Source organism: Copadichromis virginalis, linkage group LG9 (assembly GCF_057382275.1).
Source record: "Copadichromis virginalis isolate Kocher_CV1m ecotype Utaka linkage group LG9, C_Virginalis_male_GT1.1, whole genome shotgun sequence".
Lineage (NCBI taxonomy): Eukaryota > Metazoa > Chordata > Actinopteri > Cichliformes > Cichlidae > Copadichromis > Copadichromis virginalis.
This window is the reverse complement of record NC_140626.1, coordinates 5902597-5928971: the sequence shown is the minus strand read 5'-3', so window position 1 is coordinate 5928971 and position 26375 is coordinate 5902597. Positions and strand designations below refer to the sequence as shown.

General features: G+C 40.7%; 2 protein-coding genes across 3 annotated transcripts in view; both read right to left on the bottom strand.

Annotated features, from left to right (window-relative positions):
* The window catches only part of stk17a (serine/threonine kinase 17a), a 38993-nt gene extending 25181 nt beyond the window's left edge, over positions 1 to 13812 (bottom strand). The window contains exon 1 of the mRNA XM_085467481.1: positions 13295 to 13812. Coding sequence (XP_085323607.1) covers positions 13295 to 13476 — 182 coding nt within the window. The 5' untranslated portion in view covers positions 13477 to 13812. The remainder of the gene's footprint in view (positions 1 to 13294) is intronic.
* Positions 13813 to 14565: 753 nt separating this feature from the next.
* hecw1a (HECT, C2 and WW domain containing E3 ubiquitin protein ligase 1a) overlaps positions 14566 to 26375 on the bottom strand; it is a 95182-nt gene continuing 83372 nt past the window's right edge. For both annotated transcript variants that reach the window (XM_085467477.1, XM_085467478.1), the window contains 6 exons: positions 26202 to 26300; positions 25910 to 26039; positions 25508 to 25654; positions 25274 to 25388; positions 24589 to 24787; positions 14566 to 21357 (listed from right to left, as the gene is read on the bottom strand). In XM_085467477.1, the coding sequence (XP_085323603.1) occupies positions 21246 to 21357; positions 24589 to 24787; positions 25274 to 25388; positions 25508 to 25654; positions 25910 to 26039; positions 26202 to 26300 (802 nt within the window). In that variant the 3' untranslated portion in view covers positions 14566 to 21245. The remainder of the gene's footprint in view (positions 21358 to 24588; positions 24788 to 25273; positions 25389 to 25507; positions 25655 to 25909; positions 26040 to 26201; positions 26301 to 26375) is intronic.

Genomic DNA, 26375 nt, shown 5'->3' with positions numbered 1-26375 from the left:
AAAATCACTGCTGAAGTTCAAGCTCTAGGTGGTTATGATTGCCTGTCTCCTTGCATTAGACTGGTGACCTGTCCAGGGTGTACTCTGCCTCTTGCCCTAAGACAATTGGGATAGGCTCCAGCGACCCCACTAGCTCAGCGTCTAACACTTCCACTACCATCACTGACTATCCATTTGGATTAGGGTTGGATGCAAACTGGTAATGTTGATTTACTGACATCAAAGATGTCACTGATCCTAAAGCTGAAAAAACATGACTTTAATAAATGTGTTTTCAGACAAGTAACTTTTGGGGTTGGCAAAGATAAACTCAATCAGGATTGCTGATAAATTATTAAGCCTTGGCCTTGCCAAGTTAAAAGACCCTGTAGAATCTTCAGCACCACATTCAAATATTTAAGTGAGTGCATGAATACTTTTAACCATGTGTGGATTGTTGTTTCTTCAAGTTATTAAGCATGTATGCTATATATTCAGCCCACCTTGGAAAAAGAACAGTTTAAAGAAATGTTTAATAGCCCAAAATTGCCATGACATTCATGCTCATGATGAGCTGAAATCTTCTAGCCACAAAAGTATTGCTTTTAGGTCCCAAAATGTTTCAAGCTACAGTAAACATGTTTGTAAACATGTTTGTCCCCCAAACATGTTTACAAACATGTTTATGTATAAGGTAATGTGAGCTGTGGGTCCCCTTGCCACTTGCTCTTTCATCAAGAACCTTGGGATGACTATTTGACTCAGTTTTCACGTTGGATGCTAACAATCAATTAAGAAATATTGCCAAATTGAGTTACATGCTGTCACACTCTGAATTATTTAATCACATTTGAATTACTGTAATTCACTTGTCTGAGCAAACGTTTAAGGGTCCACTTTAAGATTCTGGCTTTGACTTTTAGAATATTGCAGTCATAAATATGCATCGATTGGTGTGTAATTCTGTCTTCCAAGACATCGATGCACTCTCATAAACTTGGAATTACCCTATTAAAAATATATATGAGCGGGCACCGGATTTGTGGAAGCTGCCATGTTTCCCCATCAATCTTGAATACAGTGGTTGAGATGGACATCGCCATTCCACCTAATTTCATTTTCTGTATATGACTAGAGCAGTGGTTCCCAAACTTTTTTTGCTAGACCCCCCTTTGTTTTACAAGAAAAATGTTTGCGACCCCCCTCCCGCGTGCACACACACATCCTCCAACCACACACCCATATTTTGCTCCATTTATTTCACACCTCAAACATTTATTAAACAATTAAGCAAATACAAGTAATCTGCAATAAATTACAGGTAGTAATAAAATAAACTACTAACTCTTTTACGCTACGTCCACACCTACACGGGTATTTTTGAAAATGCAGCCGTTTCGTCCACACGTAAACGGCGTTTCGAATCACAGAATCACTCCTTTTTTGCGTTTACGTGTGGACGAGGAATACAGAGTTCGTCACACAACGTCAAAGGTATGTGCCTTTTTTCACGTCACGCTGTGCGCCACGTTATTGTTTACATGAGATGAATAGCAGAATGGCAGATAGAGACAAAATACTGTTGATCTGAGTATCTTCAGGTTTTACAGGCTTACATACACACGCAGTTACTGTCCCTCCATTTACAAAGACAGTGGCGTCACAGTGTGATTATTTTACATGTAGTTGTTTTTTTCCTGTTTAATAATATTCAACATTGCTGTCAATGCATTTTTCAAAAAATGCCTCTCTGTGCAAAATGGGTTTAAAAACAAACAGCTGTGGGATACTGTTTGACCGGGATTTGAACCGGGGAACAAATCGTGGCAGGATCAGCCTGATATTATTTGTATCCCACTGTAACTTCACTGTATAAAGAGCTAACATCTCCAAAATGTCAGGAGTAGTTAGTCATTACAACAAGTGTTTGTGAACTAAAAATCAAGAATGTGGGATACCGTTTGTCCATGATTTGGAGAGCCCAGCGCTGCTCCCGATGCAGGGAAAACCAATCCTGCAGGGAGACCTACCTCGGCACTTGTGCAGGTGAAACCAAAGGGAAGACATGCTTCACCATATTGTCTAGTCTTTGGCTTAGAATGAAGTTGCTTTGCGTTTGTACGGGCGCCCCATGCTAGCAGTGTGCAAGCGTTTTGTTTTTTTTCCACACTTTTCATACCGCGCCCCCCCCCCCCCGCAATGGCTCCACACTTTGGGAAGGTCTGGGCTAGAGAATGACAACATAGTAAGACAAAGGCAGCGCGGAAGGGAACTCGTACGTGTTTTTGTGCCATGGCGGCAAATATAAATTCATGCCTATACCATCAAGTTATGAAGGGTCATACTTCTTCTTTTTTTTTTCTTTTAACTTCTTATTTGGTGGGGGTCCTCTTCACCAAAGAAGTGAAAACACAAGGAAAGAGACGACAGAGTAAATATTGGCACAGCAGCCTTTCAGAGAAGATGATGCAGAGAAAGAAGGATTTTAACAGTGACGATAAAGTCGCTTGCTTTCTGCTTGACAGGTAAATCAACCTAACAGCCTAAAATTTGTGTTTTGGTCTCTCTTGGCTGACTAAAGCACAGTCACTGGTGTAATGCTCTTTCCAGGACCATATGGGCTAAGTGAGAATCCCTGTCTGTCACTAAAACCCATCAAGGAAAAAGCTTTGGGTCTTAACCATATGTAATTCAGAGCTTCGCCATAGTACAAGTTACAAAAGGAGCTTGGGTGTGAGCCATCTGGGACTCCCACCGCATAAAAGCAATACCTCAAAGCCCCCATCGTCATCCTACTTCCACCCCAAGATATGAAAAGTAGATCGTTAATGAGGGTCTGAAAGCCATATTAAAAATGCACTAATTAATTAATAGCAAGCTTTCAAACTTCAGGCACGTCTTGAAAAATTACATACCAACACCAAGTCACTCATTTTCATTTTTAAAGCTAAACGTTTGCATGGATACAAGGTGATGTAAAGTGTACATGACAAACAAGGAAAACTGGAGACACGAAAACATTTTATTTACATTTTGAGAGACAGCAGCAAAATGATATACATCACCAAGAAAGTGCTGACCTTTATTTGACATGTATCTCTATATTTTCTGTTAACTGTTTATTTACAAAATGAAAACTTTCATGCTAGAAGAATCAGAAATCCTCAGTGCCTGTTGTACGCTTCTCGTTATTCGACTTGTGAAGGTGGGCGTTTGCATGAACAAACTGAGGTTAGTGTGGAGGTTCAAAGCATACATTTGTAAGCCCATACTGGAACTTGAGGTAAACCATAAAGTCCAATAATGAAATGTCATGAAACCCCCAACTTAAAAAAAAAAACAACAACTAAAAGGACAAAAGCAAAAAACAAAGGAGTGAGTAATTAGGTGTGGAAGTCAAAAAATGTGTTCCAAATTCAAAAAAGTGTAATTGCAGAGGTAACTTAACCTCTTTGATACATTTGATCATGTTCACAGTCAACAAAACACAACTCCACAGAGGAATGCATGGGCAAACAAAGCCAAGTTTACAGCTGAGCCTTTAATCCAAAAAAGCCTCATGAATGAAATTCCACCACTAAGTTCAGAAGGCTCATGCAGAGAGTAGGCTAAGAGTCAGTTACGGAATAAACACAACTTGTATGGCTACAGAACAACAACACCTTCATCTGTTATTACACTGACTAACAGAGCCTAACCAAGTTATTGCTGTATGTTGTCTGTTATGAGAATGTATATCTTTACTTATATAGTGGTTTACAAATCCACCTAACAAGTGATAGATCCCAGGTTCGATTCCAGAAGGAGACAAATCCCTGAGGGTTTGCGTCAGGAAAGTCATCTGGTGTAAAAATCTGCCAAATCAAACATGTAGTTTCAGTGTGCTAATGCTCTAGACTTTTGATTATTGCGAGCTAAGCTTTTGATTCCTATTTTGACTTCTCTATTATTCTTGGACACTATGATCTCAGCTGTTTGGTTCCGGTGTTCAGCTGATATAGCTGTGCCTTGCTCTCTACCTCTCTCCATCTCCCCAATCAATGGTTTTTAGTATGCCCACACATAAGTCTGCATTTACATCAAACCAGTGTATGACTGTGTACACAGTGTATGACTGTATACGTGACAAATAAAATTTGCATTTGAATTTGATTTGAACCACTGAGCAGTGCCTTGGTGAACATAAACTTGGACACATGACCTTTTGTCAGCTGATCTTCTACAGTGCTGTAGGCCAGAGTGGTTCTGCAGATTAATGTAAGCTTTCATGTTGTTCTGTTGCAGCTAATCTCAGTCACAATGTCAGGTCTGTGACATACAGACATAAACAGCCTTTGTTGTGTAGCTAAGATTGTAGCTGTGCTATAATCAAAGTCATTCTAGAACTTGCCACTCTACAGCTATCTTGGTAACATCTCTAGGCAGTTATTTCAGGTACAAGAACTTATCTAAATGAATGGAGAGAGAACCATAACTGCAATTTCAGTGATCACTTGCACACAAAAAGATGTTGGCAAAACTGGCCAACAGACCTGGTGTCTCATTTTAACCACAGACTATGTATGTAAGTATATAGCATGAAGTATAAAAGACAAATGTGCTGTGTGCACTAGCAAAAGGAAGGTTATCCAGCAATCAATAACAGCATTTACATCTAAAGACATGTAGGAAAAGCTGAGCGTCATCTGAGAAGCTTCTCGGGTGAGAGATGAAATGTCTTCAAGAAACGTATTAAACTACAGTCACTTTTCTTTCCAAGCTCCTTAGATTACCATGACCTGGGTGACTGACAACCTACACAGACAATACCATTTACACTTTCTAACAAAACATAACATTAATAAGCTTTAATAAGCTTGTCATCCTATGGATGAAGTGCAGCCGGTAACAATAGTCCTTGTTCTGCTGTGCAACTTTATGGAACTTTGTGAAGCAGAACCAGTTCTCCACCTGCTGCAGGTTTGCAACCACTTTGCTTAGACTGGACACTATTTTGTTCTCCAATGTGTGCTTTTCCCTTGTTTTGTATACAGTGGGGCAAAAAAGTATTTAGTCAGCCACCGATTGTGCAAGTTCCCCCACCTAAAATGATGACAGAGGTCAGTAATTTGCACCAGAGGTACACTTCAACTGTGAGAGACAGAATGTGAAAAAAAAAATCCATGAATCCACATGGTAGGATTTGTAAAGAATTTATTCGTAAATCAGGGTGGAAAATAAGTATTTGGTCAATAACAAAAATACAACTCAATACTTTGTAACATAACCTTTGTTGGCAATAACAGAGGTCAAACGTTTACTATAGGTCTTTACCAGGTTTGCACACAGTAGCTGGTATTTTGGCCCATTCCTCCATGCAGATCTTCTCGAGAGCAGTGATGTTTTGGGGCTGTCGCCGAGCAACACGGACTTTCAACTCCCGCCACAGATTTTCTATGGGGTTGAGGTCTGGAGACTGGCTAGGCCACTCCAGGACTTTCAAATGCTTCTTACGGAGCCACTCCTTTGTTGCCCGGGCGGTGTGTTTTGGATCATTGTCATGTTGGAAGACCCAGCCTCGTTTCATCTTCAAAGTTCTCACTGATGGAAGGAGGTTTTGGCTCAAAATCTCACGATACATGGCCCCATTCATTCTGTCCTTAACACGGATCAGTCGTCCTGTCCCCTTGGCAGAAAAACAGCCCCATAGCATGATGTTTCCACCCCCATGCTTCACAGTAGGTATGGTGTTCTTGGGATGCAACTCGGTATTCTTCTTCCTCCAAACACGACGAGTTGAGTTTATACCAAAAAGTTCTACTTTGGTTTCATCTGACCACATGACATTGTCCCAATCCTCTGCTGTATCATCCATGTGCTCTCTGGCAAACTTCAGACGGGCCTGGACATGCACTGGCTTCAGCAGCGGAACACGTCTGGCACTGCGGGATTTGATTCCCTGCCGTTGTAGTGTGTTACTGATGGTTTGCACTCAATGTCATTTACTCATTATATTGTATATTGTATAGCTTTCTTGTTATATGTAAAAATTGTATTGTATTGTATTTATTTAAATTTTACTTTTTAATTATTTTACTTGCATTTTTAATCACTCTTATATTTAAATGTTCATTTGCTATTTTATCTAGGGATTGAGAGTAACGTAGTTTCTATTCTCTGTATGTCCTGTACATGTGGCAGAATTGACAATAAAGCTGACTTTGACTTTGACCTTTGTTACTTTGGTCCCAGCTCTCTGCAGGTCATTCACCAGGTCCCCCCGTGTGGTTCTGGGATCTTTGCTCACCGTTCTCATGATCATTTTGACCCCACGGGATGAGATCTTGCGTGGAGCCCCAGATCGAGGGAGATTATCAGTGGTCTTGTATGTCTTCCATTTTCTGATGATTGCTCCCACAGTTGATTTTTTCACACCAAGCTGCTTGCCTATTGTAGATTCACTCTTCCCAGTCTGGTGCAGGTCTACAATACTTTTCCTGGTGTCCTTCGAAAGCTCTTTGGTCTTGGCCATGGCGGAGTTTGGAGTCTGACTGTTTGAGGCTGTGGACAGGTGTCTTTTATACAGATGATGAGTTCAAACAGGTGCCATTCATACAGGTAACGAGTGGGGGACAGAAAAGCGTCTTACAGAAGACGTTACAGGTCTGTGAGAGCCAGAGATTTTCCTTGTTTGAGGTGACCAAATACTTATTTTCCACCCTAATTTACGAATAAATTCTTTACAAATCCTACCATGTGGATTCATGGATTTTTTTTTCACATTCTGTCTCTCACAGTTGAAGTGTACCTCTGGTGCAAATTACTGACCTCTGTCATCATTTTAAGTGGGGGAACTTGCACAATCGGTGGCTGACTAAATACTTTTTTGCCCCACTGTACATTTCTTCGGTTTGCTTTTTATTCCCACTGTTTACTCATTATATTTTATCAAAGTGCAGTTGGTGTGGAGCACATTGTACATGTACAATGACAATAAAGGGCTATTCTATTTTTTGGCAGAACAGGATCTCACTGCTATATAGCTGGAATCCAAAATCGTAGAGTTGGATTAAAATTATAACTTGCATTATTATAAGAGACTCTGGCAAGTGGCTGGATGACACTGAGAAGCAGTACACCAGCAACCAGCCAGAAAGGTGGCAAAAGGACGTCTAGTTGTATAATGGTCTATTACCCTCTGCTCCCTAATTCTATGAATTCAATTCACCTACATTTTATTTATATAGTGCAAATTCACAACAACGCCTCAAAGCGCTTTGTATTGGAAAACTATTAGAGAGAAACCTAACATCACATGACCAATTATGAGCATATAATTGTTGACAGTGGGAAGGAAAAACAAAATAGGGAACTATTTTGCATTTTGTCCTGTGCAAAATGTAATAGTGACTAGTAATAGTAACTAGGGCTGCACGATATTAGGAAAACCTGCGATGTGCGATAACTGATCAATATTGCGATAACGATATGACGTGCGATAAAATTAATAGCAAAAAACAAACAAACAAAAAAAAAAAAACACCATCCTTCCCGGTCTCTAGAATTCGTTTTAAATAAACATAACTTAAATTATACTGCAAATTATCTCAATGCAGTTGTTCATCATTTTACCACTCACCAAGTAGTTATGATGCAAGTCAAAACTGGAGAGGAAACTTTACTGTAGTGCTGGTGTAGTTTTCAGCTTTGCTCAGGTCAAACATGACGGTCCAGCGGCATGTTTCGTACATTTGTGGAATGGCGACATGGGAAAAGTAGTTTCGTGAGGGGATGCGGTATCTCCGGTCCACTTTATGTATCAGACTGGTGAAGCCCTCTCTGCTAACTGTATTTATAGGCATCATGTCTTTAGCCAAAAAAATGTGTAATGGCCTCTGTTATTTCTTTGTAGCGCTTCGACGTTTTCTCATAAGGAGTTCCACTTGAAAAAGTGGCTGTTGGACTGCTGTGCTCTTTGTCTTAACATTAGCAACCTTTGTTTGGCTAGCCCTGTCTTTCTGGAACTCTTCAAACAGTTCTCTGTGGTTGTATTGAAGATGATGGTGGAGATTAGTCGTGTTTCCTCTGGTGGTTGCCACGAGTGTTCGGCAAGTTTTGCAGAGCACCTGTGTTTGGAGAAGGTCGTCTTTATCAAATCCAAAGTACCTCCAAATAAGCGAGGTACTATTTTTTTTTCTTTTTTCTTTTTTAAGGCACGAGTTCATAGTCAGCGTTCTCGTCATGCGTCTCGCTGTCAGCCATTACAACTCTGACTCGTTGCTGCAGCGTTGTTCGCTCCCCACCTACGTAGGAGGCAGGCCTCTAATCCATTTGATTGGCCGTGAAGGGCTCTATACGACTGGTCAAATGTATAAAGGGGTTTCTTTGATTGGTAAATTCTTTAAAGCACGTGTGTAAACATTTTAAGGTACCCAATTATCGCAGTTTACGCCGTCTTTTGCGATGGGCCCATCGCACATGCTGGTATCGCGATGACAATAAATTTTCGATTTATTGTGCAGGCCTAATAGTAACCAATGACCAAATGCAGCAGTAATGTATAAACACAGAGAGTGAAAAGAGATGAGCTTTATTAAAAAGAAAACTAAAGAGGGTGTCTGTCTCCCGAATCCAAATTGGGAGCTGGTTCCACTGCAGAGGGCCCAGAAGCTGAAGGCTCTGCTTCCCATTCTACTTTAAAAAAGCAAGCCTGCAGTCTGAGAGCAAAGTCCTCTGTTAAGATGATAAGGTACTATGAGGTCTTTAAGATATTGCGGGGCCTGATTACTCAAGATTTTGTATGTAAGAAGAAAAAGTTTGATTCAATTCTGGATTCAACAGGAAGCCAATGAAGAGAAGCCAATATGGGAGAAATATGCTCTCTCTTTCCAGTCCCTCTCAGGACTCTTGCTGCCAGTGGCGTGTCCAGTGGGGTGGCCTGGGGGGGCACAGGCCACCTCCCCAACCAGACTGGCCACCCCAGGTGCCACCCCAAAGGTAAAACAATAAAATTCAATCAAATATCAAATGTCCGATTATGTTTTCACGGTGAAGCTCAGATATCCGAGTGTAAGTGAATGCAGCATCGGCTTCTGCGCTATGTGCATCACGTTAGCAAAGGTAGGAGAGCCAAGCACGAAAGACGGCACCGCAGGAAACAATTTTTCGGTGAAAGAAAATGAGGACAGAATAAATGTCCCGGTAAGTAATAGTGAGTTTGTTGAGTTTAGTAAACTTCGGTGAAATTAGAATACCAAAGAAAAAATAACACTTAAAGAATTATTGCAGCCGTCGAATATTTCAGACAGTATGCTACTGAGGGGAGCTAACATAAGAGTTATGAGTTATAAGATATAATCTAAGTCGTAACATTGCTGTATGGAGCTGCAGATTTGGTTGCAGGTTAACATAGCTGGACTGGCCATCGGGCATACCGGGCATGTGCCCGGTGACTTATTTATTTATTTATTTTGTAATGGCATGAACAATGAGAGGTGGTGGATTGGCCAGATGCAGGTCGATGTGTAAAAATAACTCAGTTGTTTAGTGGTGGCTATGGCGGGGCTTCCACAGAGGCCAGCAGGTGGATGAGGGAAGGGGAGGCAGGAGGAGAGCCCCGAGGCAGCCCCCAGTCCGAGTGTCAGGTGAACTGAACTTCAGGTAAGAAGTTATGATCTGCAGTCTATCTGGGTCAGATATGAACCAAGTTTAGGTGGAGTTTATTTTCGTTGTGCTGACTTTTTACAGTCAGTTGCAATAACTCATACTGCGTACTAGCTAGCATGACGGAGTTTCTACACAAAGGGGGGCACAAAGAAATACTGTTCTTTCTTACTCTCATTTAAAATATCTAGCTTTTATTAAATAATTATCTAAATCTTACAACCAAAGTTTTTATCTGACGTAAAATGTATAGAAATCATACATATACCAACAAGACAGTGTACATCACTGTCACCACAGCATTTGTTTTCATTCAAAGGCTTTATGGCTTTAATACCTGGTGGGCCGGTCTCTAGTCAAAATGCCCGATTTTCTGTCCCAGTCCAGCCCTACAGGTTAATACTGGCAGTGTCACCATGCCAGCTGACTGTATTTCATCATCAGCCAGTGTTGTTCTTGATCAATATTACCAAAGTTTACCATAAGGCAGCATAGCAAGTATTTACTTGCTTTCAGGTTTTATTCAAATGTTAGTCTTTTCAGTTGTTTCCCCACTTTTTTCCTGTTTCAAAATCAAACACCAGTTTGTGAGAAGATTATCTTCTTTTTTAAAATAGGCAGATAAAATTTTACATTGGCATTGGCTAATTTGTCAATTGTTTGTTACAAATGTTTGTATTTTAATATTCAAAAATGTTTTTGCCCAAAACATATGTGCACTACATGTCAGTAAAAATACTATGCAAATATTGCTGTCCTTGATTGCTGAGTAAACACTGACTGATTGTATCTCTTGTACTTTATCAACGCAGTATCTAAAAACTTTGCACCGTAGTGGTTAAAATCTCATTCTAATAAGAGTTAAAAGCGCATTCGGTTATTAGGTTTACAGGGTTATTGAATTATGGTTAATGGTTGGTAGAATTTTTTTTAAACATTATCTGCCAATTACATCTGCCACCCTTCTCCAAATCTGTGCCCCTACCTGGCCCCCCCAACAAAAATTTTCTAGACACACCACTCCTTGCTGCAGCACTCTTGAGCAACTCGAGGCTTTTCAGAAAGCTTTTAAAGCGGCCTGATAATAACGAGTCACAATAGTCCAACCTCAAAGTAATAAATGCAGAGTTACAGTTTCAGCATCACTCCAAGTCAAGATGTTTCTAATTTTAGTGATATTGTACTGATAAATGAAATCAGTTCTACATATTTGCTTAAGGTGCACAAATGGTAAAAAACGACAAACATGAATCTGTGATTGGCTGCAAACTGGACACATTTGAAGCTGTGGTGGTAAGAAGGTCAGAGGACAAACTATTCTCCATCCTCTGAAAAACATGCTGAGAACCTTCTCAAACAGAAACATCTTTTATTGTTTACTGTGATGTTGTAAACTTTTTTGTTGTGTTTGAGAAAAGAGAATATTTTATTGCATAAAACAGTGCTGATCGCATTTTTCAAACATCTGCTTTGGCAGCTGACTGTGGGGCTCGGTACACCCGGCTTGGCGTGGAAAAACAGAGTGTGAGACTCCAGCTTCTCTCTAGTCTGATGACTCAAACAGGCTCTCCCCCACTCTGTCATTTAAACAGTGCTTTACAAACCTGAACATTGGAGCTAACAGCTGGATTTTCCTGTTTCAGTGCAGCTGAGACAGGAGACAGACAGTGAAAGTGGACGGTACACCCTCGGTTTAACACAAAAACTCATTGTTGCAGGCAGGGGCAGCACAAAAGTGACCCCTTAAACTGATTTTTATTCCAAGTCCCCCTGTTTTCCCCTGAGTTATTGGTCCTGTTACTATGCCTGTGAAGGTTCTCAGTCAGTCAAGGAGCTTGGAAAGAGAAGTGTCTGGACTTCTTTAAGTTTCCTTATTGATCCTCTACCTCGTGTGATTAGGTAGAGGATCAATAGGGGGTCCATGACCCTCTTGGGGACACTCCCATAGGGATTAAAATCTGGGACTCGCCACCAATTGCTCTTAGAACTGAAGAAGCTTCTCCACTGAGAGGTGAAACGTCTTTAAGGAAATTTAAAGAGGTCCAGACGCTTTTCTTTCCAAGCTCCTTAGACGGTTCTGTTACTAGCTAGACTTACATTAGTTTATTTTAGCTATTAACCACAACCAACCAATGGTGTCACGTTCTGTACTGAGAGAAGATGGCGCTACACATTTTTTAGCACTTATTTCTTAAATCCAGCTTCACAGAGTTACATTCATGGCTGTTTTTGAGAGCAAGGCTCCATCATGTAAATGAGTCTTTACACATGAAGTGTTTCAGGTCCACTTTAAGCATAATTAAGTACCAAAGAGTGCAAAGCCACTTACCTCAGTGTTACTGGATGTAAGAGAACATATGAAAGTTGCATGTATACTTAAGTGATGATAATAACGTGCATTTACCTTCCTTCATTTCAGTATCCATAAGAGATGAATTTGTCCACTATAATCAAAAGGATACAATGCTTTATGGTGAACTGAGTATACTGTGTATTCATTGCTCCCGAACTTTACCCGTTATTTGCAGGGATTTAATTTCTATTATTGTGGCCCCATCCCTAGGGACTGTAACGGTATAACCCTAACCCAATATTCCAATCATGTATCTATCTATCTATCTATCTATCTATCTATCTACTTAGCACTTTTAATTCTTATTCTCATTTTTATTTTCATGTCCATCTAAGCTTAATTTATAACAGTATTTATAACAGTATGTTTGCACTGAAGCACCGCAGCAATTTCCTAATGTTGTAAACCCGCTCAACATTTGGCAATAAAACCCTCTCTGATTCTGATTCTGACTCCACTACATTCATGTCACAATTTTAATTAATTAATTTACAAAATTAAGACACAGAAAAGATCTTACATCTCCAATAAGCTACTTTTCTTTTTAATTATTTTACTAATTTGGAAGTTAATTTTGATGTTCATTTGAGCTCAGATGTTTATTTTAGAAAACAAATCAACATTGATTATAATTATAATCAGCAGATCAGTTCGTGACAGAAGTACTCACTGACTACATCAGTCAAATACAGCTTTGATATTAGGAGAATGCAAGAGTTATCAACATGTAATGTTTAACACAGACTGCTCTCTCAACTGAATTCTCCTGATATATTACCTCAACTGTGAGTTACATGAATTCACACAGCCTAGTAATTAAAAACGTAAACAGTAAGTAAGTTAATGCAACTCGAACTGGATTTCCTTATTCGGTTAACACTGGTTTAGTGCTTGGCGGTGACCAGCACGTGTGAGGCAGACACTGACAGTGTATAATACACTGTAATAGTGCAGGGTGTGTGAGTGTTATTTTCTGACTTGGGCCAACCCGAGTTGGTTGGGCGACCAGACCAGTTCAGAAAGTCTGGATCAGACCCGACAGACTGCTTTGAGCACATTCTCGTGGGATTACTTGCATTTTTTTTTTCACTTACGTGACATTTTCAATACAAAAATCAGAGATGTAAAGGTCTATTTCACGACATTGGTGCTTTTACATGACCTCTTCCACCACTCGTATGGGAACAGTCCCAAAGCTCGAGCAGTCGTGCCAAATAAAAACAGAACTATTTCTGCTAGTCTAAGCTGAGTAAGATAAGAAACATACGAAACTAAACATAAACTCAGCTAAATTTACGTTTAAGTGTGCCATGTTCTTACCTTCCGAGCTCTCTGCCGGGAATAACAGTGTAGTGGTCGGCGAAAGGTTCGTTGTGGATGGCGGTTTGGATTTCGGACAACAAGCCGCTGACACTGCGGCTCTGGCTCGGTCCAGCTGCGTGGTTGTGATGAAGGCGGCTTCTGCTTCTGGAGTCCCCGGCAAGCGGGCATTCGGGGATCATGGCGTCGATTAATTGGACCGGTTAGTTGGCTAACGTTAAACACTTCAAACAACGGTCAGCACAATTACATTAAATGACGCCGCTTACTATTCTCCGAACGACAACAGAAACCAAACAAAACCCAAAACATTAGGGCGACAGAATAATGTCACGTCTTCTAGGCCAAGCTTCAAATTATTAGCTCAGTCTAACATTGTAATAAAAACACAGCTGGAGAGCTCATTTTGATCACTCCACACTCAGCGTCCTGCCTGTCAGTCCCTCAACTTGCTCCTCACTTAGAAGCTGAACCGGTGCTGCGTTTTCTGTAACCATGGTAGCACGTGTTGATTGACAGGCGTGCCTGCCAATCGGAATGGGTTACAGAGAGAGAGGGGGAGAGACTTCTGTGTTGATCGGCGAATTAAAAATTAAACGTGAAATATATAGCGGGACCAGTTTTCACGTCCCCTTTAATATAAAAAAATGCATACAATGTATACATTTCTATTGCTTTTAATAATAAATATTGATAGAACTGTAAGTCTCTTAAAAAGCAACACAAATGATATGTAAACTACAAAGAACAAAAGCAACAGAAAAGCTAACTTAACAAAAGAGAAATAAAGGCACGCAAGTAATTACACAAAGAAACAAAACATGTAGAAAGAGACGAAGAAGATTAGAAAGAGAAACAAAGCATCTACAGAGGAAGGCTCAGGAAGCAGAGTGGATGGTTGGTGGTGGTCCTTGGCTAAGATACTGAATGATACACTCATCAGAGTGTGAATGTGTGTGAACGTTATACAGAAAGCCCTTAGATATAGAAAACTGTTTATGTTGTATAAAATGCTTTTTGAGTATTCAAGTAGAAAAGTACTTTATAAGAACCAGTCCAGTTTTTATGTTGAGTGGGGAACTTCCAGGTGGGTTTTAGGTCTCATATCCAATACCTTCTTACCTGTATTCAGGGCACACATGAATTTGAGGACTATCTCTACTTAATATGTAATATAAGGCTTATAAAAAATAAAAACCTTTTTATCAAAGATCGACAGTGAACCTTTTCATTTTTCACCCCTTTGTCTGTAGAATGAATACACACAGCAGTAACAAAGTGACCATTTTATTAAGATCCATATGGTAAGGTGGGGCAATAGAACAGCCTGAGTATTTAGAAACCTGTTCTCAGTCAAATATGAACTTTAACATTATGTACATACATGTATAGTAACCACACATGAAACTGGAAACAAAAGAAAATATCCATGTTTTAGTGTCACCACCTGGTCTTCTCCTGTCTACTTCTGATTAATTCAAACACACACACACACACACACACACACACGCACGCACGCACGCACGCACGCACGCACGCACACACACACACACACACACACACACACACACAAAACAGCAGCAACAATTTTCCACCACCTTCCCTGTCAGTAGACAGCCCATCATCATTTACTTTTCCAATATTCTGTTTAAACTTGTATAGCTTCTATCAGCACATTTACAGATAAGTGTTACTGGAACATTTGTAATCATTCCTTTCCCACAATAAATATCAGTGTTATGATGTATGCATTCATCATATCAACCCAACAAAAACAACAAATCAGTAAGCTCTCTTTACATGTTCACCAAAGCACATACAAAAATCATTAACTGCCCAAAGAATAGAGTGCTTCCTGGATTCATGTGGCTCTGACATTTCTAACAGAGTGAGCCACAGCTGACATTAACCTCAATAATGCCACCAGCAAAAGTGGTGAACAGAAAAAGAGGAGCCAAATGGGAACAAACATCACAGTTTCCCCGCAGAAAACCCAAAAAAAATCAGCCAGCTTATTTTAGAATAGAAAAGACACAAATAAGAACCCAAAGGCTTCAAATTCAAAGGCAAAATCTTCCACTGATCCTCCTAATTACATGATTACAAAATAAAATAGAAAGAAAACATTCAAGGAAAGTTTCAGGACTTCCCCTTGCTTATAAATACAATACTGTATAAATAAGAGTACAAACGATTGTAGAAAAAGGATGAGGAGAGCAACTAAATCACAGCCTTGTCCTTGTGTGTGTTGGGATGTGTGGACAAGATGTTGCCACACCAAACAAAAACTGGAGTAATTATCGATCTGACTCACAGAAGTGTGGGTAATCTCCAAAAATCTCAAATTTGTGTCAATCAAAGTTCTTTGGATTCTTCTTTAGTGGAACCTATCACTGCAGTTTTTCTCCTCTATACGGAAGCGAATTCATGACAGTATTTTAAATGAAAATAAAAAAAGTGAAATTCTGGAGATATAGTCAGCTTTTCAAACATCACACCATGTTGGGAATAAAGAAGCCTAAAATTTGACAGGCCGCTGAAGTCAGGGATCTTTGCTATGTGTCAAACTTTGACATGTAGTTGATTTGTGAGTAACAACAGTGTTGACCCAGGGTGAGTTTGGCTACAAGTTCAGCATTCTGTGATATCTGGGCCATATCTGATTCACACCACATTTGCTGGCACCACAGCTGAGCCTTAAACTCTTCCACCAAGTCACTGGTGACACATTGGGGGTTAGGGTTAGGCTTGGGTTGAGTTTGAGCTGCATGCTAAATAGGCAAAAAGTCAGACACTAGCAGATGACACGTTTTCAATGAAGTCACATAGTTTTGGCATTACAATCATTCTGGGTGTTCTAAGCAAGCACAAACTGTACAAAAAGGGGCGCATGTTAACCAACCCTAACTCTAACCCTAGATTGGCTGTCAGTGACCCGACAGCCCAAATTAGCCCCAAATGTGATACCTGGAAAGTGATTTCAGCCAACTCATCTCACACACGTCTACTTGAGTTGCTGATGGTTCATGAAGGTGAAAAGTTCCGCTGTGGTGAAAATCTTTCACACGATAAGATGTGGACAATTGACACACACATCAGTCCTACTCTGGACCAGAAGGTGGATTCTATCCCAGCATGCTTTGGGTGGACGATAGAGAAGCACAGTAAGACAATGTAGAGTGGCAACAATGACAAAAAAAAAATCTTGCTTTAAATACCTACATCTGCACACAGCAGGACACAGACCAGTGAGGGCCAGGTTAGGGAAAGATTGTCACTGGGTAAGGGTATGGTGGGGATTAGGCAATTAAGTAACGACAGATTGCATTTTATTAACCCTAAACACAAACATTAAACAGAAATTCTTATTTCCTATGTCAAAGTTTGATGCTCTGTACCCATAAACCCAGTCTAGACATAAACCAACGTCTGCTGCTTACACTGCAAATCTGACTAAACTAACAATGTGATTGAATATATTTTTATGTATACTTTACCACCACCCTCTGGTGGCTATCCACCTAAAGCTTTTTGGAAACCGGCCTGACTGAGTTGCACCAACTCTTCATTTAGTTAGGTAAACTGGTTTTGAAGAATGACAGATTTTTGTCCAAAAAATTCCAGTGGATAATGACAGAAATATTTTCTTGGTTAAGAAAAACACAAGTCAAGTCAAGAACACTCTCACGGAGGTAGCTGTACCATTGTCAAAAGCCGCAAGTAAGTGACGACTTAATGTCTTTACACGGACACTGTGTATAATTTAAATAAATATTCTGAGAAGTGAAGATATGCAGAGGTTCACCAATCTGCAAAAAAAGCACATTTACAAACTGTGGAACAGTTTAAGACCAGCGTTCCTCAGCGTAACATTATGAAGACGCTCAATATCTCATCAAGAGTACACAATATCATCAAAAGACTCTGAGCACCTAGAGAAATCTCTGTTTGCAAGGGTCAAAATCAATATTGGATGCCTGTGTTCATGAGTTAAAAACAATCCTTATGCTGGAAATTACTTGAGTTTGTCCAGTTCTTTGGGGAATTCATATAGGGCGCTCAGGTGGACTAATAGGGACTGTATTCCTAAACACTCTGTTGCTCCATTTTCTCTGTATCCATGCAATTTAAGTATGTGCTGCCTTCTCATTTATTTATTTTTGCATATTTGTCACACGACAGGTTCCAGATCATCAAGCAAATGTTAGACAAAGACAGCCTGAGTAAATACAAGTTGCACTCTTTAAAGTATGATTTGATTTGCTAAGGTAAGAAAGACAGCCAAACCTACCTGCTCACATAGGAACAGGCGTTGCTATTTAGCTAACATTTATCGACATGCTCACACGGATGCATCAGGGACAAATTGGGGTTCAGTATCTTGTCCGAGGATACTCCCACATGCAGACCGGAGGAGCACGGGATCGAACGTCTAACTGCTAGATGACCCGCTCTACTTCTTGAGCCACAGCAACACGTTCTCACTCCACAGCCACCCCTAAATCTGCCAAGTATTAGTATTATGTTTGTGCTTTGAAAACTGTTGTGTACCTTCTATGCTTAAAATAAAAATAATGGCTTTTAAACCTTATTTTGGGGCAAAGTTGTCAGACCTTTTAAACTTTTTTTGCATTCACAGCTCTTTACCCAATTATTTTAAACGGCCTTGGATGATTCCAAATAACTCCCAGGAGAATTCCCAAAATGCCTGCCAGGTAGTAGGAAGTGAATTTAAAGACTTTCATGTTAGCTTTTTCTTTTTAAGCTGTTGGTTTTGTTGCTTTGTTCACTTAGCTGTATGCCAGTTACACATGGTGGTTAGTGGGTATAAATATTTAGTAACAACTAATCTCTGTGCAGAAACTGTCATTGTGCTGCAACCAGTTGTAGTTTCATCTTGCATAAAGTGCCACTTAGCAAACACAGGGCTAAGTTTGAATTCATGAACAGCTGGTGCAACTGGCTTCAGTATGAACTATAGATTCACAAAAACCTGAACAATTAATCCCAACACTTAGAAGCAGAACAAGAGATCTCATCTTTCTCATTGCACACAGTTGTCTTCCCTGCAAACACCTAGCATTTGTTAGGTATGTAACAATTCTCTAAAAGCACAGTTTGGTTCAAACCTTGAATTGTCTTTAGAGGGGAGCAATAATAAAAATCAGTGACAAACATTCTTTAATCAGAAGTGGATCAAACAAAAACTACACTCCATGATTCAGAAGTGTTTCCAGTTCATTCGTTAACTGAACTGTTCCACCACTGGAGTCGTCGGCTTTAACTGGGAATTAATAAAGTTTACAAAAAAAATTTCCGGGAGATGTAAATGGACTACAATATTGTGCACGTCGTGATGTCAGTCATGGGTTTCAGAAACATTCAGAAACCTGGTGCTTTGACCACTGACAGCAAGGTTGGAGATTTGTGTCTAGCCTGCGACAAACATACGCAACTCCACAAGAAAGCATTTTTGCCAACTTTTCTCAAGTTTTATGAACATTGTAGCTGTACTTGAAATGGTAAAACACACTTTGATGTGTAAGCCATTAGTTCTCTGTTAGCCTTACAACTCATTCAACAGTTAGGTTGACAAAAGCCTACAGCTTGGGAAGAGTAGCTACAAGTGTATCTGTCAAATCCGGCGAAAATGTGTCAGATTTCCAGCCAGCTTTGATGCCTCCTGGTTCTGTTTATATTTGGCATTGCTTATATCAGGCTAGTTATCTGCCCACAAAGCTACATCCATTGTAAATACAGTAATCAGTGACTATTACCAATTAACCTGACTTAAAAAAAACCCAAGGCAAATGACTTTCCTTTTGTCAGTACTACCCCCACAGGGCATGTATGAGGCAGAAAGTAACTGAGGCACAGCTTCATCACTCAGCTAGAGATGCAGGCAAGGGGCTGGAGATGTCAAGGGTGCACTGCAGTCAGTCAGTGTCTAAAAGAATATGGCAGACTGTGGAACAGATTGGAGTAAAGGTCTCAACTATTGCATATGTTACACCTGTTTGTCCCTTTACACATCACACATTTCTACCAGTAGGGCCACATCAGTTCAGGGATCTGTTACATTGGTCTGAGGCCACTGGAGATTCCACACGCTGCTCTTGCACTGGTCACTGTGTTTGAGACAGCAAAGAGTTAAATACTGGAGTACCGGCTCCATACAAAGAGCGGCACCAATGGTGCATGGTCAGAGATGACAACTTCATTTGTGGAAGACTCGAACAAGAGTGTGAGAAGCTCCCATTCAAACAGCCAGACCACAGGCTGAAAGCAGAATCCCACTTTAGTCCTCCTTAGCCATCTGGAGAGCGTCCAAGTATAAATTCTGTCGTGAAGAGTCACGAATCACGGAGCTCACGTAGCTTGGTTTGACGTAATCGCCCTTAGTCTCCACAAAAGGAATCCCAGAAGCCCTTGTGCTGGAATTGATGGCTGCTTTTGCATTCGCAATACTTGACATCATTGCCTCATCACTGAGCTCTATGCAACATAGAGTGTCTGTGGAGTGTCTGTGTCCAGTTGTTGTCATCACTTTAAAGGGAGGCACAGTACCGGAAGCTGTGGGCGCAGATGCAGGACTTCCAGGATGAGTATCAGAAGCATGTTAGTACTGCGGAGTCTTTAATTGCAGGGAGGGCCTGTCTTTTTATGCGAGTACAGCCTGGATGCTGTGAATGTATATTTCTTGATTTCCAGTGTACCAGACTACACTTCACATTGCTTGAAACAGAAACTTCACTGCTTTGTGGCTTGCCCATTATTGACATTCATTTCATTTCCAGATGTTCAGTAGTTTCTGAGTTTCTGAGCATGTGTTATTCACCTTGTCTTCAGTGCAGTTTTCTTTACCTGTTGGGAGTTTTTTGAGTGATAATCAGTCTTTCTCTCTTAATTGTCTGCAGCTCGTCATATATTTGCCTTAACCTCTTATTTCCCATTGTGCTGCAGTTCTGTTAAGTCCTCAGGCAAGTTCCTTTTGGGCTGCTGCAGTCCAGACAGATACATATTGGTATTTGTAGTATCTCCACTAAAAAAAACAACAACAAAAAACCCAGACAACTGTTCCTTTGGCTTCAGGGCTACTAAACTTTGCATTAAACTGATTGAGGTGTTTTTCTCTTGAATTTAAACTTGCATTAGACATTCTACATGTCCACAGCAGGAAACCACCTGAGGATTTGTGTAACAATCTTTGCATACATCTTTTGATAAAAAGAAGATTTCTGGATCAAAGTTTGCAATGACTGTAACATTTTTTAGAGTAACTAATAGTATTTAATTCTATTAACGGTTTTAACCCATTTCTTTCATTTCTCTTTCCGATTTTCTTTCTACAGTAGCTTGTGATGGTTATTAAATTATTATTTAAATATTTTCTGTCTATTAAAGATAACTTCCAGCATGTCTCCAAGCACATTGCTGTTGTTATTGTCATATGGAAAATTACTGTTTTCAGTGTTACTGTGTTGCTCATATTGTTCTTATTTCTGTACATTACTTTTCACCTGTTGCTGTACTGAGTATAAACACTTTGCTTTTGCTTTTATTAGCCAAAGCATTTTCATTGTCGGATGAATTGTGGTACATGCAACAAAAGTTTTTGATTCGATTTGACAGACTCATTCTTCAGGTACACACAGACTGATCAATATTAATTATAAAAAAGTCTTTGTAATTGTTTCTTATTTTCTAATGATTTATAGAAAAATAAGTGCTGTGACGCCGTGAGTGTTGCGTGCAATCGTAAAGATCCTCATGAGTGACAGACTCTGACGCACAGAACCGTAACAGTGACAAACATACTGTGTATCCAACATGATCAGAAACATTTCCAGTACAATTCCGGGATCTTTAAGACAGGTTAGGCTGCGCTCCTTTCACATTTTGGCCCAGCCAGTGTTGGACATAGAGGCGTGCAGTGTTTGATTTGTCTGTCTCACTCCAGACCAAATGTGCTGGTTTCTTCCACAGCAATGAGCAGTTTCTCATACAGCATGGTGTACGAAGGGTAGGGAGGCAGGTCGAGGCGGTTAAAGCAGGTGTGAGCTCTGAGAAATGAGAGAGAGAAAGAGACAGACATTTTAAACAAAATGGAGCTTGTCTTTTATCCACTTTAACAAGTACATTCCATAAATAGAGCTGAGAGCCAGAATATACAAGAGGTAGACAAGCAGACGAGCATGCTCATTAGCCTCCTTTTCAGCTGGGCTGGTCCCAACAGTCTCTAAATTAAACCCACTTTAATAGACAAGATGATGTACAAATACTACGTGTGAATAAAGGAGTTATTTGAAACAGTTCAGATTAAATGTTGGTGTGGCAGTTTGCATTGTGCATAACACTGCACACACATACAGGTGTTAGCTAGCAGACTAGCTTTGCTAGCGATGCTAGCAGCAGCAGCCCGTTTTCCTTGCAGGCTAAAATCCATAAACCCATGCAGAATGTGGTTACTACAGTCAAGAGGTTACATGTCATTAGGGCGACCGTGGTTCAGGGGGTTGGGAAGCTCATCTTGTAACCGGAAGGTTGCCGGTTTGATCCCCAGCTCTGTCTGTCTTGGTCGTTGTGTCCTTGGGCAAGACACTTCACCTACTGCCTACTGGTGATGGCCAGAGGGGCTGATGGTGCGATATGGCAGCCTCCATTCTGTCAGTCTACAACTGTAGCTGCCTCCACCAGTGTGTGAATGTGAGAGTGAATGAATAGTGGTATTGTAAAGCGCTTTGAGGGTCTTGAAAAGTGCTATATAAACACAATCCATTAATATTATGTCAGATTCATCTGAAATGGCTGACACGTCCCACAGAGATGTGGTGCTATCTGCAAGGTAAAAATCTCTGGCTAGCTGGGGGTGACCATGTAAATTACAGAACAAACAGTCAATGTTAAAATACTTAAACGTCTGAATCTGAAATCTGAATGTGTCAGCTTCGTGTCTGATCAGTTTTCTATAAAAGACGGATGAGGCCGTCCAAAAAGATCAGCCCTAGAAATGCTTATGTACCATTTACAGATAACACATTATTATTCTGTCTTATCCTGTCCACCTCCCCTCATTTCCACCTGTTGCAACACATGTATGTCTCTCCCTGAGCCTGGTTCTGCTGGAAGTTTCTTTCTCTTTCTGTGTTGCTGAGTTCTTGCCCACAGGTTTGATTGTTGGAGTTTTCTCTCTGTTATCGTAAGGTCTTTACTTTACAATATAAAGTGCCTTGAGGCAGCACGTCTTGTGTTTTGACGTCATATAAATTCAGTAGAACTGAACTGAATTATCAGCGCAGTGCAGGCAGTACCATGAACATTGATAGCCACATACAAAATGAGTCTTTTGGAGTTACACAGCTGATTTAAAAACAGGACCGTTCTGAAGAACATCTTCTGCATTACTGCCACCTACTGGATTGCTCAAAGTTGTAATGCCCAGATTAATGTAACATTCAATAAGCCAGTGACTGTTGACTGATATATTAACTGGTCTGGAGCAGTGAGATGTGTAGCTGGTGTAGCTGCATCAAAAATAACACGTAAAAACACTTTTACATGACAAGATTGACTGCCTAATAGTTAAAGCTATTTAGATGTAGTGGAAAGACAGACAACTAATGGTGCAGAGGAATCTTTTAGTTCCTTGAAAGAAAGTTCCTGTGTCCTTTCAGTGCAAATACTACTACGGTGACCTACGTCGGAAGTGATTTTGAAAAACTTAGGAGGCTGTCAATTTGAAGTATCCCACGTCTGAAAAAGGCTGGACACAGTCCCATACACACCATGTCCACACTTCCTATTATTAGCTGAACAACAGAACGATGTGAGTGCTCCAGGCAAGCATCAAACACTGGCACCTTTTCCCTCCTTTGCAGTAAAACCTGACTCTTGCATACTTTCTGCTGAGCACTGCTTGTTTATCAAATTAACATCTGACTCCAAGGTCGGAGAACAATTTCTCATCTAGCTGCACTGCAGAGGTGGGAGAGCCAAACAGCCTCTCTGCTGATCAATGTCAACACATTTGAACTGTATATCCTGTATACAGTGCCTCAACAAAATAATACACAGCTGCAGTCAATCAAAGTCCAGGTACTTTGAGATGGCAGACAGTTTTACTGCAGCTTTGATGTCAAGGGAACAACCTTCATGACCTCAGGTGACTTTATTACACCCAAAATCATGTAAGGCAATCGGTATTTACAGATACTGACATCAATTACAAACATGTTGTTTACATGTGTTGGATTTCAGCAATACGTTAATAATGAAAACACAAGACACTGGACAAATGTTACGGTAATATAAAAGATGCACACTATGTTGAGATGTAACCAGCTCTTTGTAATTCACACCATCTACTTCATCCCCCACTCACATATCTGCATTGAAATGTAGTAAACCTCAGAGATGGTCAGGCTCTGGCAAGATAATTACATGGAGGAGTTAAATGACTGTTTTCCATCTACAGACTGGGATGTCTTTCAACAAGATGATGACATGGTAGAGGCGTTTACAGGGTATATTCACTTGTGTGCTGACACTGTGTGTCAGAAATATTCATTACTATCCAACTATATCCAAACAACAACCAGCACAACTCCCGAATTAAAACAATGCATTAGAATAAGCTTTCCAAAAGAATGGGAAATGGAGCTGAAAGCAGTTTAAAAAGACCTCAAAGGAAAATTACCAAAAAAGCATCACTGACGAATCAGAGAAGACTTCTCAAGAAAGAAGTCAGAAATACCGCATGTTGTAAATGAACTGGTCCTATGACAGCGTACTGGAGAAATGTGTCTATCTGTTAGTTGAACCTCAGATTCAAGAGGAACAACGCAGTTCCTTATCCTGGTCGTGGAACAACAGATCAGTTCTTAATCCTCTTGAGGACATTCGAGAGTATGTGGGGGTTTGTACAATCTGTCTACGTGTATTTTTTGGACTTGTGGATTTCTGGTGGGTGTTGGACTCTCCCAGGATTCCCCTTTGTCGCTGATTCTGTTCATGGTAGAACAGGTACAGCCAGGTGGATTGTCATAAAGGTTCAGATTTTAGCTAAATAGGTTTTTAGTTCCATCATTTGGGAACTATTTTTACCAGCTCATAAATCTACATTTTGGTGCTGAAGTGCCATCCTCCTGATTGCTTGTTTTAAAAATACACACATGCAGGCTATGTAGAAAACTGTGCTGTGTTGTTCCTGGTGGCCAGGATGAGCTCACTCTACTTGAACCATGTTCCTTACTGATTGTAAAGAACAGGTAGGAGTGCAGAAGAGGACGAGATACCTGGGTAGCGATGTCACTTTGCCCCACTTCTCAATGCAGAAGCGCCGGAGGCCATTCGAACCTCGCAAGGCGGCAAAGCCTTCGTAGGGAACGCTGGATGTCCCCGTGACAAACTGCAGCAGACGGAGGCGTTGCTCATTGTTGAAGCGCTCCACTGCAGCCCAAAACCAGCGCATCACTATGTGGCCGTCATGGTAACCTAGCATGTGTGACATCACATTTAACTAAGGTTACACACATTGACCAACACAAAACAAGCAATGCATTTTACTGTGCCATTTTCTGTTATTCATTTGCAGTTAAAATAGTGGCAACCCATATTTGACTTAGTCCAAACTGCTCTAAAACTTGGTTTCACACAGGATTTTCTACTGTTGTACAGCTAATATACTCATTTCTGTGCTCACTGTGTAAGCACAGAAATCCCACACACCTGCTGTATTTTGTTTACGAGGGGCAGCCATTCTGCAGAAAGTTGGCTTAACGTGAGCCAATGTAACGTGAAGACTGGAGCTAAGCCATCTTGATTCAGACAGAAGACAAACTCATAATAATCCTTAAAAGGGATTATTTTGGGAAGAGCCCCAGCATAAAGGTAGTAGTGCTAAAGAACAAAAATAATGAGCTGCAAATGTGCAAATATCAAGGAGTCAATATTTCTTTCTATTTTCTTTGTCTAACACACCTCCTCTATACTCGGTGTTGTTTCTCCAGTCACCGAGGTCAATCTCCACCGTCCCAGCAATGACCAGCTCCAGCTCCCGTGCATCGAATACCGACACAAGCCTGGAGTCCACCACCTGGAAAGGAAGGAACAAAAGGTTCAGTTCTTTGTGCTAACATTTATTTCCATGTGTGTATTATGATGCTTTGGAGGTTGCAGGCACTGACGAGTTGTTGAAAACCTTGTGTTGTTTACCTCGTAGAAGCCTCGGACCAGCGCCTCCGTCTGTTGCACCACTCCTCTCTCCACCCTCCACTTGGCCATTCGCTCTATATAATCCTTCTTGTTCTTCTCAGTGACTTGGAGGTTGGCGCCACCGGACTTTAGCTCACGCTCCGTTACCTGGCATCACAGTTAGAAGAGTAAAGAGGTAAATAACAGCAGTGTGGAATGTCAGTGACATTATAGCCTCGACGGGTGAAAAACAAAGAGGAAATGAGCAGGTGTTAAACTTTACTCCGCAACAAAATGTAAAACAAATCACATTTTAATTGGCTTTTGATGCTCTGATTAAAAAGTGTTCATCCATCTGCCGCGACTGGTGGTGGGTCAGTGACACACTCAGATGGACACACACACACACACACACACACTGACCTGGCCAAACACCTCCTCGTTGACAGTGAAGGTTAGGTCGAGGATGTCGGTGATGTCGTTGTCTTTCATCCACTGTAGAGACTGATGAAACTCCTCATCCAGATACTCCAGATCAGACAGGTCCGTCGCCCTGAGACAGACGCAAAAGTCAAAGACTGACACACAACTGCCACGCTTCACTTGTTCCTCAAATGTTCATCACTAACACACATTAGCTGTAACTGTTTCAACTGAACATAAACCCGTGAAAACACATGAACAATGCTGCAGGTGTGTACGTGTGTGTACTGACAGTCTGAGCAGGGCCTTGTAGAACGGTCTAGTAAAGAAAGCGTCCAGCAGATACTGATGGATCAGAGCCAGGCCCAGGATGCGACCACTGAAACGGAACCTGGAGACACACAAACCCAACATTTGCTTCAGAATCACACAAACAAGCCCGGGTGGCCCACTGGCTTGGTGGTGT